General features: G+C 33.4%; 1 protein-coding gene across 3 annotated transcripts in view; it reads left to right on the top strand.

Moving 5' to 3' along the window:
• The window catches only part of gabrb2a (gamma-aminobutyric acid type A receptor subunit beta2a), a 56,462-nt gene that overhangs the window by 21,103 nt on the left and 21,509 nt on the right, over positions 1 to 13,850 (top strand). For all 3 annotated transcript variants that reach the window (XM_048176936.1, XM_048176935.1, XM_048176934.1), the window contains exon 5: positions 12,934 to 13,016. In XM_048176936.1, coding sequence (XP_048032893.1) covers positions 12,934 to 13,016 — 83 coding nt within the window. The remainder of the gene's footprint in view (positions 1 to 12,933; positions 13,017 to 13,850) is intronic.

Consider the following 13,850-nt stretch of genomic DNA (forward strand, 5'->3'; position numbering starts at 1 on the left):
TCAAAGTTTAAATTTGCAAAGCTTAAATGAGTTTAGTTTAAACAAAGATAGCAACGTTTGCTGTTCAGATCTCACCTGCGAGCTCAACACCCAGGTGTAAATGACTGGTCATATTGCACACCTATTGAACAAAGTTTACAAAGACTGACTGCTTTGTCCACGTTTTTTGATCATCACAGAAACATACACTAGCCTGACTCCGTCTGTCCGTTTTAAGCATTGTTATTTTCAACAAACCATATTATAGATGCGTCGTCAGATTTCAGATGAACCGTGGTGCAAGCGTTTTTACCGAGAACCGTTACACCCCTACAATCCACCCACATAACACGTTCACGACATGTTCTGAGGCCTGTTTTTATTTTCTCTCTCTCTCTGCTGATTGCATTATGTCGGTGTAAATGACTCAACATCGGTGTCTATGTATAGAAGGGATGAAATTGTTGTTGCTAATTCCAAAGCTGCATATTGTGCGCTCTGTTCCTCAGCCTGACAGCAGTGTCCTTATCAGAAGAGTGCTTAAAAATTAAAAATCTGCATTGCAGCAGATAATTCACTGTTATTAAGCTACCAAAATCAATAAATATAATTTATAACGCTTCATTATGTAAGTGCCCAATTACATAAGCTATTTTTACATAACCCAAAAGGGAAAATGCGTGCAGAAACACTAAATGCACATGATGAAAAATTGATGGGAATGTGTGAGAGTGCCGTGACCTGGCCCGCAGAACATTGCTGCTGGGACTGCCAGCGCGCTGCTTTGTCAATGGAGACCTTCGTATGTGAGACAGCGCCGGCTGCGGCCGCATGTGTGTGTGTGTGTGTGTGTGTGTGTGTGTGTGTGTGTGTGTGAGCATGTGTTGAGGAGGCAGTAATAGAGCGTTCTCTTTTGTGACATTTGAAATTTAGTGAGAATCTGTGCTCTGTTGCAGTTTGACATAAAAGAGTGTTGGAAGATGTGGTTTGTGAGTATGTGTTTGTGGTGAGTGTGTTGTCCATGTAGGTGCCCTGCTCCACTAGGCCTGCCAAAGCATGTTCCTCAATTACCAGGAGAAGAAGAAAATAACAGCGCTCCTTTATAACTGTCTGTGAGAGCCCAGTCTGAAAATTTAGCACAGGCAGGTAGATCTGATTATCTTGCTCCTAAAAGACTTTCAGGCCACCAACACAATACACGGGCTTAAATACAATTTCCAAGTCATAATATAACAACTGAGTCATTTTACAGCTTGGCAGTCTGCGTTGTCCTTGTTTTAATGGGCTAATGTCAAAACATTTTCTAATATTATGCCTTAGACATTTACATATTCGTTTAGTCTCATATTCCAATTTTTTATTGTTTGGAGCCTGTAAAAACCAAGAAGCTTTCTTTGATGCGTAGTACACAGGGCTTGACATTCACACCAGCCAAATGCGGGTGGATTTCAGCAGTGGTGTGTAATGCAGTCACTCTACTAAACACATATATAATATATTAGGGCTGGGTATTGACAATTTTCATGATTCGATTCGATTACTATTCACATGCTTTTGATTCTATTACAATTTCGATTTGATTTGATATCGATTATTTTGGATGTAGTATTTCAGTACACATGGCAAATTTTCTAGAGGAAAAAAATCTCTCAGCTAATGCTGTAAACTACACATGAGAGTCAGCTGGTACTGCTATAATAATATTGAAGGATAAATTAACTTATTTATATACAAACACTTAAATTACACTCAATGATGTTTTTATTATAAAGTTTAGAATTACATAATCATATTTCTACTCCACGTTTTTTTAAAATATAAACATTTAAATTGCGGCTGTCATAACTGATTTATTCAAACATGCATTAAATATTGAAGAACATTAATAAATATGTAATGGTGCATAGCTATATTTATCTTTCTAGAGTTCACTTTTCTATCTGACTAATGAGTTTATGGTCACTGAACATGTTTTTCTGAGGTAAATGTGACGTTACGTGACATTGAAGCTGTTTTATTGACGTCTTTCCGAGGTTGAAACACTGATTGAGCGATTACACGAGACATGATACGGATTTCAGTAAGTTGTACTGTATATTTTAACATACCTTCAGATGTTCATGCATGTTTATTTCACGCTGTAACTGGTATTAAAGCGGAGGAGAGGATGATCACATGCTTCTCTTTAACTGAGGCGCTAAAGCGATCTGTCACGCCACATTAAACAGCGCCAAAACGGTATTTATTTTTTGAATCTCATAATAAGATGGACGTCATTTGAAATCTGAGACTTTGCTTCATATCAAAAGTAACAAAGCACAAAGATTATTGCGATTTATTGGATGGGAGGCGCTACATATTCTGCTCATTCATCAACTGAAAACAGACTAGACTAATCGATTCTTGGGATTTAAGAAACGATATCGGTCCGTAAAAATGAGAATCGATTAAAATCGAGAAATCGATATTTTTTACCCAGACCTATAATATATACATTTTTCAATTGTAGTGTTGTAAAAAAAATATTGAACCCGCCTCCTCTCACTCACTGGTTTCATTTGCTCCGGTTGCTGGTGTTACAGGGCCTGAATTTCGGTGTATTACATAATATTTGCACTCATTCCCGCAGATTTTGCGCTTACACCCACATAAAGCTGCATTTTAGTACTAAATTGAGGGTTTTTTTCGCTGCTTATTGAGCTTAAACAATCAAATACATACAAAATAATGTCAAAATGCCGGTCTTGGCGAGTATTCACGTAAATACAGTCAGTTATGTTTTGAAGTGAACGTAAACAGTTGAGAAAGAAAACGCATGTGTAACAGTATAATGGATCCGTGCATCAGGTCTTAAAGTGACAGCAGCCTAATAAACCTGCTGCCAAATTATTGTGGCCAGTGAAGATGCTGAGTGGCTAGAAACTAGAAAAAACACTAGTTGCAGTGTTAATGTCAAGCCCTGATAGTACAGTATCGATTTTGTCTATAGATACTGATTCACTTTGCTGCTTATTCTGGCCAAGAATCACCTGCTTAGACACAAAAAGACCGAAGCAATATGTAAACTGTAGTATCTTTTTTAAACACTACTCTGTTTCCATACAACCAATTAAAAACCTGTATGCCTTTATTCCTGGAAGTTGTGTAAATTCAGCCAATCAGATTATTACTTACCAGATTGAGAAAATGCCTTCTGCTTTTGTGTGGAATGTGTATAAAACAGTCAGTGCATTGAAATGTAAACAAAATGACTTCTGTCTGAATGAAACTAACATTGCAAGTATAGTTTTAGCAGCTATTGGCTTATTGTGTTGCGATGTGTCTCGTTCACCACATTTTGGAGCACAACATAACTCAGTAAGCAAACCTTATGAGGTGTTCAGCAAGTCTATGTACTAGGCCCAATTAAGAAGCGCTACAGTGCAGTTAAAGCGGCTTCTATCTAAATGCAGTTGACTAATTTAGGACATAATAGACTTAAGCAAATCTAAATGACTACACATGGTGACTGAGAGAAGAAGAAGAGGTGTTCTGTTTACCATCTCATTTACAATAGATGAGCCACACAATAAAATGGAGACATGATCATTAATTTTCATTTACAGAAAGGTTGCCTATTATATGGAGGTGAAGTGCATCGGCTGGCGTTATTTTTTTCCAGAGGCTTGAAGATGTGTAAGGGCAGAATAGGACAGCTTCTATTTATAGCCTGCATTAATTTATTTTGTGTGTAATCACACATTCCTGTGCTGTCTTTCTCTGTAAAGGTGGGCGAAAACCAGTGCAGCAGGAAAACTCAGATAGGACAGGCTTCACTGCAAGGAAAATTGCTGAACTGGTTGCAGAATTCAATACTCTGTCCTTCTCTTGCACTTTGTGTCTGATTCTGTCAATAGTGGCTTAGCAGGATCACCAAAGAAATATATATTAAATATATTATATAACATACAACAGTAAATACTCTAATCTTCATGTGACACTTTCCTTCTTTGGGAATTGATGTATCTTCAGTGTTGAATGTAACCATGAACTCTAAATTGATCCTATTTAATCTTTTTTTTTTTTTTTTTGCATTTGGCACATCATGCATGCATTATATCACTTAATGCATTCCCTAGGAATTGAACACATGCTTTACAGGAATAGTTTCTAAAGACACATTCCTAGTTTGCATGTGCACATTATTCCAAAGAAAAAAAACATCTTTGTAATCTCTCATCAAAATTCGCTCCGCCTCTGAAATGACTTTCCAACGAGTGCTCTTGTTTTTCAGCCCATCCCTCTCCAAAGAATTTTCAAATAGATTATACACCATTTTTCACCATCCAAACAATCACTTTCTAGTAATTCAGTGTATGAAATCCTTGATCCAGTTCAGGACTAAGATTTTCACTGCAGCGTTTTCATCCTCATAATGTAATTTAGTCAGAACCCCTGCGTGGTGTGTTTCAGACAGGCCTTAGTAAACAAGGTCGTTTGGAATAAAGGTACACACGGTGCCTTGGGGTCTGTACCCAACCCTTACATGAACCTGTGCGGTGCACGGGGAAACCGTAGTGCTGCAGCCCGCCATGATAGATGGATGGATGGATGAAGTCTAGTGTGTGGGTAAAGAAAGCAGTCTTGAATGTATACGGAGGAGAAGGGGGTTTCGGTGCAGGGAAGTAGCAGTCTAGAGAGTAAACAGCTCTGACTTTTATTCCTCAGACCCTTTTCAAGCTGATACAAGCTGCCAGAGGCGTTAAGCGGCACTAAACCGGTGAGGGTCAGGCCTAGCTTCCTTCTGCTCTTAATATATTGAGCCAAGCCCTCTTCAAGCGGATACAAATCAAGCAGTAAGCAGCAGGTCACAGTGAGAGGGAGAGCAGAGAAATAGAGAGATGAGGGCAATTTTTATTTTTTAAGTTCTTCTTCCTAACTCACAGACTACTACAGATATAGCTATGGTCTTTTAGTAAAACAAACATTAATATTTGGCAAAAGTAACTACAATTAGACTTATAATGAGAAAGGCTTTAATAGAAGAAGTGGTTGGGGGGCAATTATAACACCTGACAAATAAATCATTTTAACCCACTCTCACATAAGAGCGCACATCCGGGTTATAATGTTATTGCTTTAATATGTATTTATGTTACTTTGTTTTCTCATTTTATGTGGTATTATTTTTTAGCTTTCATGAATAATGTATGTTTAAAGGAAAAGTCTCAGTGGGACCTACATTATAATTGTATGAATTAAATCTTTATTACTAAAAATATATTGATCAGCTATATATATATATATATATATATATATATATATATAATGACCCTGGACCATATAAGCAATATCCAACAATACATTGTATGGCTCAAAATTGTAGATTTTTTTTTTTTTGTATGCCAAAAATCATTAGGATATTAAGTAAAGATCGTGTTCCATGAAGATATTTTGTACATTTTCTACCATAAATATATCTAAAATGTATTTTTGTAAGTAATAAGCATTGCTCAGGACTTCATTTGGACAACTTGAAATTTTCTCAGTATTTTGATTTTTTTTTTTTTTTTTTTTGCACCCTGAGAGACGTTCAAAAGTTTGGGATCCGTAAGATTTTTAATATTTTTAAAAGAAGTTTTGTCTGCTCACCAAGATTGCATTTATTTAATTAAAAATACAGTAAAAACAGTAATATTGTGAAATATTATTACAATTTAAAATAACTGTTTTCTATTGGAGTATATTTTAAAATGTAATTTATTCCTGTGATGCAAAGCTGAATTTTCAGCATCATTGCTCCAGTCTTCAGTGTCACATGATCCTTCAGAAATCATTCTAATATGATGATATGCTGATCAAGAAACATTTCGTTAGCCTCATAGCATAATTGCCTAAGTCATTCATTTTCAAATGATACTTAGGCAATTATGCTATGAGGCTAACGATTTATGATTATTATCAATGTTAAAAACAGTTGTATACTTTTTTTTTTCAGGATTCCTTGATGAATAGAAAGTTCAAAAGAACAGCATTTATCTGAAATACAAAGCTTTTGTAACATTATACACTACCGTTCAAAAGTTTGGGGTCAGTAAGAATTGTTATTTTTATTTTTTTGAGAAGAATTTAAAGAAATTAATATTTTTTTCAGCAAGGATGCATTAAATCAATCAAAAGTGACAGTAAAGACATTTATAATGTTACAAAAGATTATATTTCAAATAAACGCTGTTCGTTTGAACTTTCTATTCATCAAAGAATCCTGAAAAGAAAGACAAAAAAAAAAAAATTGACACTTGCAGACTCCAAAAAGACACCCCATAAAATGATATGATTTCATATTATTCATACATTTATGTAGGCTACACCCATAATAGTATGTGCAACAGCAAAGAGCTTGTTTACGTTTTAGACAAGCCAAGTTGCGATACTGAACAGGACCACATGGAGATGCCATAAAAACCAACCACCTTGACCCGGCCCGCATATATACTAAAGTACACAGCAACATATACAGGACAAATCCAAACATTTGTGTGAAAACAACGTGAATGTACTGAAATGCGTCTGTGCATAAACACAATGTGCGATCAGTGCATCGAGAGCGCTCATGCATGATTTGTTTGTGCATCAATATAACAGACTCACACTGTAACGAGGCGGGACACGACATGAGATCCATGTGTAAGCTTTTATTGAACAGTGTTCATGGTCAAACAGGCAAGGGTCAAACAGTGGCAAACAGGTATAGCAGGGAAAAGGCAGAATCGTGGTCATAGAACAGGCAGTAGAATCAGGGCAGGCAGATATCAATCACAAGTCCAGTAAACAATCAACCGTCCAAAGGCAGGCAGCAGGGAATCGTAGACAGCGAACAGACAGGGTAAATAACAGGCAGACAATCACAATAAGAAACGCTCAGAAATGTAACCAGAGTATACAAGACCTCTCAAAGTGTGTGAGGATGTGAGTGTCTTAAATAGTCCAGGTAATGCAAGGTAACACTGGGTGTGGTGATTAGTGATTGGTGGAGTGAGTGCAGGTGATTGCCAGGGAGGATTATGGGAAGTGTAGTCCGGGAATGACTGGAACCGTGACACACACGTGCTTCTGTACATCACCACAATCATCTTTACTTTGATTGCAATCCTCATCCATCAACTTTCATAGCAAGACGCTGGTTTGCTTTATCCAGCCGAGAAACATAGTTTTCATATCATCTGGCGGTGGGATGTTTCTATTATGTTGTGACGCAATTTCACATGCTTCCATCATTTTTAACGCATGTGATTAATTCAAAATTCTTTACGCATTAAAATAATTTGATGCATTTAACACGTTAAGAATTTTTGATTAACAGCCCTAATATATATATATTAATTTAAAATCTTTTTTGAAAGAACTATCTTCTGCTCTCCAAGACTGAATTTATTTGATATAAAAATACTGTAAAAACAGTAAAATTGTGAAATATTTTTACAATTTAAAATAGCTGTTTTCTATGTGAATATATGGTAAAATGTAATTTATTCCTGTGATCAAAGCTGAATTTTCAGCATCATTACTCCAGTCTTCAGTCACATGATCCTTCAGAAATCATTCTAATAATATGATTTGATGCTCATGAAAACTTTCTGATTATTATCAGTGTTGAAAACAGTTGTGTACACTTTTGTGTTTAGGATTCTTTGATGAATAGAAAGTTCAAAAGAACAGCATTTATTTGAAATGGAAATCTTTTGCAACATTATACATTTCTTAGATGTCACTTGCTTTTTGCACTTGCTGAATGAAAGTATTCATTTCTTTCAACAAAGAAAAAGTATTAATCCCAAATTTTTGAACGGTAGTGTATAATCAGTTGGAAAACCGAATTGAGCATGTGCTGAATAAGTGTCATCATTCTAGCTTATTTATGATTAATGAAATTTAGTTTGTTAGAAATTGCCTTCGGGTACTACTGCCAATGGTCTCCCCTAACACAGAGGAAAAGAGACAAACTGGATTTAGTGAAAGAAAGGCAGAAGATGGAAAGAGAAGGAGGGGGTTCAGAGATGAGCGAGATTGAGGAAGGGTTAACGATGTTAAGAGAGAGAGAGAGGAAGAGGAAGTCATCATGATCAACTTGAGAGACACTGAGGCTGCGTGTCTAACTCTTCTCACAGCTTTCCAACAACACGCTTCCAGAGACCAATAACTCTCTAATCTATCCATCTCTTAGACACCGAAATGCACAGAGACTTTTGCTGATGATGTAGCGACCTATAAATAGCCCGTTATTTTTACCTCTGCCATCTTGGCCTAATTTCCTGATTTCCCAGAGCTCCCAGTACTTCCACAGTGCTTCCTGTGGATTGTGATTGCGGAATGGTGCGCTGGGAATCTCCAGAGTGTTGATGTTTTTAGCATGCTGATTTATGACTGTAAAGTTGTGAACAAAGAAAGAGATGAGGCTTGTTCTCTCTATATGCTGACAGAACATATGCTGATAAAAATGCAACCCACAAAAATTAAAAAAAATAAATATATATAGTGCCTCACACACCTGAATCAATCAGAGGTGCTTTGGATGAAATGACTGTATAAGCTAGAAAAATAAAAATCATTGAAATATTTTAATGAGCAACGTTTTGGTCTGTCACACTTCCTCAGAGTTATAAAACATGCAAAGTGCAAGAAAATTTAATAACAGATCATTTAGAGTAAAATCAGCTGTTAGTGATGATAATCAACACACTTTCAGTTACGAAAATGCAATTCTACACCCAAATGTACAATAATACACACAAGGCTTACACTTTATATGTTTTGTAAGCCTGAGGAAGATGTTACTTATTCAAATATTTTAATTATTTTTTAAATAGTGATGTCAAATGATAAATCGCATCCAAAATAAGTTTGTGTTTACATAATATACTGTGTATATTTATTATGTATATATAAATACACACACACATATATATATTTGAGAACTTCCTATTATAAATACAACAATTTCCTGAATGGCATGCCATGCCATTCAGGAAGTTGTTGTATTTATAATAGGAAGTTTAAGCATATGGAATGAAAGTCTGAAACTTGAATATATGGAATGAAAGTTTGAATATATGGAATGAAACTGGAATATATGGAATGAAAGTTTGAATATATGGAATGAAAGTCTGAATATATGGAATGAAACTGGAATATATGGAATGAAAGTCTGAATATATGGAATGAAACTTGAATATATGGAATGAAAGTTTGAATATATGGAATGAAAGTTTGAATATATGGAATGAAACTGGAATATATGGAATGAAAGTTTGAATATATGGAATGAGACTGGAATATATGGAATGAAAGTCTGAATATATGGAATGAAACTGGAATATATGGAATGAAACTGGAATATATGGAATGAAAGTTTGAATATATGGAATGAAAGTCTGAATATATGGAATGAAACTGGAATATATGGAATGAAAGTTTGAATATATGGAATGAAACTGGAATATATGGAATGAAAGTTTGAATATATGGAATGAAACTGGAATATATGGAATGAAACTGGAATATATGGAATGAAAGTTTGAATATATGGAATGAAAGTCTGAATATATGGAATGAAAGTTTGAATATATGGAATGAAAGTGAATATATGGAATGAAACTGGAATATATGGAATGAAAGTCTGAATATATGGAATGAAAGTGAATATATGGAATAAAAGTGAATATATGGAATGAAACTGGAATATATGGAATGAAAGTTTGAATATATGGAATGAAAGTTTGAATATATGGAATGAAAGTGAATATATGGAATGAAACTGGAATATATGGAATGGAAGTCTGAATATATGGAATGAAAGTGAATATATGGAATGAAAGTCTGAATATATGGAATGAAACTGGAATATATGGAATGAAAGTCTGAATATATGGAATGAAAGTGAATATATGGAATGAAAGTCTGAATATATGGAATGAAAGTCTGAATATATGGAATGAAACTGGAATATATGGAATGAAAGTTTGAATATATGGAATGAAAGTTTGAATATATGGAATGAAAGTGAATATATGGAATAAAAGTGAATATATGGAATGAAACTGGAATATATGGAATGAAACTGGAATATATGGAATGAAACTGGAATATATGGAATGAAAGTCTGAATATATGGAATGAAACTGGAATATATGGAATGAAAGTTTGAATATATGGAATGAAACTGGAATATATGGAATGAAACTGGAATATATGGAATGAAAGTCTGAATATATGGAATGAAACTGGAATATATGGAATGAAACTGGAATATATGGAATGAAAGTCTGAATATATGGAATGAAACTGGAATATATGGAATGAAAGTCTGAATATATGGAATGAAACTGGAATATATGGAATGAAACTGGAATATATGGAATGAAAGTTTGAATATATGGAATGAAAGTGAATATATGGAATGAAACTGGAATATATGGAATGAAAGTCTGAATATATGGAATGAAACTGGAATATATGGAATGAAAGTTTGAATATATGGAATGAAAGTGAATATATGGAATGAAACTGGAATATATGGAATGAAAGTGAATATATGGAATGAAACTGGAATATATGGAATGAAAGTCTGAATATATGGAATGAAACTGGAATATATGGAATGAAAGTCTGAATATATGGAATGAAAGTGAATATAAGGAATAAAAGTGAATATATGGAATGAAACTGGAATATATGAAATGAAACTGGAATATATGGAATGAAAGTCTGAATATATGGAATGAAACTGGAATATATGGAATGAAAGTCTGAATATATGGAATGAAACTGGAATATATGGAATGAAAGTTTGAATATATGGAATGAAACTGGAATATATGGAATGAAAGTCTGAATATATGGAATTAAACTGGAATATATGGAATGAAAGTCTGAATATATGGAATGAAAGTGAATATATGGAATGAAACTGGAATATATGGAATGAAAGTCTGAATATATGGAATGAAACTGGAATATATGGAATGAAAGTCTGAATATATGGAATGAAACTGGAATATATGGAATGAAAGTCTGAATATATGGAATGAAAGTGAATATAAGGAATAAAAGTGAATATATGGAATGAAACTGGAATATATGAAATGAAACTGGAATATATGGAATGAAAGTCTGAATATATGGAATGAAACTGGAATATATGGAATGAAAGTCTGAATATATGGAATGAAACTGGAATATATGGAATGAAAGTTTGAATATATGGAATGAAACTGGAATATATGGAATGAAAGTTTGAATATATGGAATGAAAGTTTGAATATATGTAATGAAACTGGAATATATGGAATGAAAGTCTGAATATATGGAATGAAACTGGAATATATGGAATGAAAGTTTGAATATATGGAATGAAACTGGAATATATGGAATGAAAGTTTGAATATATGGAATGAAAGTTTGAATATATGGAATGAAAGTCTGAATTCAAGCTTTCATTCCATATATTCCAGTTTCATTCCATATACTCAAACTTCATATTATAAATACAATAATTTCCTGAACGGCATGCTGTAATATTTATATAAATTATATTATATATAAATATAAATCTTTTATATATAAATATATATTTTTGTTAAATACATGCATGTGTGTGTTTATATATACTGTACATAATAAATATACACAGTGCACACACACATATTTCATATAAACAAACTTTTATTTAGGATGTGATTAATCGTTTGACAGCACTATTTTTAAATGAATTACTTATTACTTACTAATTAATTAACTTTGAAACTCTAAAATGTCACAAAATCAAGCAGAAGTGTAAGATGATTGTGACAAGTTAAAGTCACCATGGAATCAAAATTGATAATTCTTTTCTTTTCTTTTCTTTTTTTACAGAAATGTTGCAGTGTTTATTATAAATGATTTATCTGTGCACACCATTTTTTTATTATTCATGTGCCCTCCTAATCTTTAAAGGGATAGTTTACCCCAAAATGAAACATTTCTCATTACTTACTCACCCTCAAGTTGTTCCAAACCTGTATGAAGATATTTTGAAGAATGTTCCCCATTTGGACCCCATTGACTTCCATAGTATTTTTTTTCCTGTGGAAGTCAATGGGATCCATCAACTGTTTGATTACAAACATTCTTCAAAATATCTTCCTTTGTGTTCAGCAGAAGAAATAAACTCATACAGGTTTGGAACGACATGAAGGTGAGTAAATGATGACAAAATTTTCATTTTTGAGTGAACTATCCCTTTAACCAGCAACGTAAACCTACTCGAAACGACGTCTGTTCTCTTGATGACGTGCGTCTCGACGGAGGGAGAGAGTAAATATCCTCACAACAGACTGCAGACTGGCAGTCAGATCTGCCTCCATTTAGTTAACAACATTTTCTGCAGACAATTTGGTTCAACCAAGGTGAAAACTTTCACATTTCTCTGCCAAAAACAACAACAATAGTAAACAAAGCTGCATTGAGAATTAATGTTAAAGGCTCTCGAATTGAATTGTGAGCTAAATTATTAAACATAAGCAGTTCTCCAGATTAACTTTTAAAAACCCACATGAAGTTCAGCGACATCTATTAAATTTTAGTTTCTGACCTCGTTTTAATTTCATGTGAAAATGCCGCTGCAGTTGGGTCCGATTGTTTTCCTTCAGGTGATATCCACGGAGAAGTGAACATCAACACCTCTCCCGTACCTTATAGAATAGATTTTATAGAATGTATTGATTGTTTTTCACTGCAGCCTGTTTTTAGGCAGTGAAGCACTGCAGTAGACTCTTTTCCATGTCAAACTGAGCTTCAGAAGTGAGACTGGTCTGATTATATAGATGTGTGGAGAGATGGAGGGAAGGGGAGGAGGGCTGCTCCAGCTCTGCCTTGTCTCTGTTGTCCTTGAAAAGCGTCAGTAATCCCCACAGTCCCTTGTCTCTGCTTTGCATTCAGGATCACCACCACCGCTGCCTGTATGATGGACCTGAGGCGATACCCGCTGGATGAGCAGAACTGCACGCTGGAGATCGAGAGCTGTGAGTGCCGCACCTTTTGTCCTTCTTGACTCAACTCAGATTCTCTGACTGCACCAGATCTCATCATTCTGACCTGAGGGGTTAACATGAAAATAAAAATAAATAAAAATAAATGAAAATAAAATATCTGATAATAATTATATTATTATTAGTAGTAGTAGTAGTAGTAGTAATATCTAAATTATATTATATTTTTATTAAATAGTTTGTTGTTTTTTTATATATAATTTGTATTATGCCATGACTAGAGGTCAACAGATATTGTTTTTAGGATTTTTCCAGCATTTATTTTCATGTTGAACTTTTAAGCAATATGCAGAATTTATTTTATTTTATTTTTTATTTATTACCATAAGAATGAAAATATTAAAAACAATGAAATATGTAATAATAATGTATATTATATTATATTATATTATATTATATTATATTATATTATATTATATTATATTATATTATCATGAAATAGTTTGTTGTTTTTATTAATATTTGATATTTATGCCATGACTAGAGGTCAACTGATATTATTTTTAAATATTTTAATATTATTTTAATATGCAGAATTTTATTTTATTATCATACGAATGATATTAATAATAAATAAATAATAATAAAATTAATAAATAATAAAGTGAAATTATATTAAAAACAATAAAATAATAATAATAATAATAATAATAATGTATAAATTATATTATATTATATTATCATGAAATAGTTTGTTGTTTTTTTATTTGTATTTATGACTAGACTAGAGGTCAATTGATATTGTTTTATTATTTTTTTAGCATTTATTTTCATGTTGAACTTAAGTGATATGCAGATTGATATTTC

Source organism: Megalobrama amblycephala, linkage group LG23, assembly GCF_018812025.1.
Source record: "Megalobrama amblycephala isolate DHTTF-2021 linkage group LG23, ASM1881202v1, whole genome shotgun sequence".
Taxonomy (NCBI): domain Eukaryota; kingdom Metazoa; phylum Chordata; class Actinopteri; order Cypriniformes; family Xenocyprididae; genus Megalobrama; species Megalobrama amblycephala.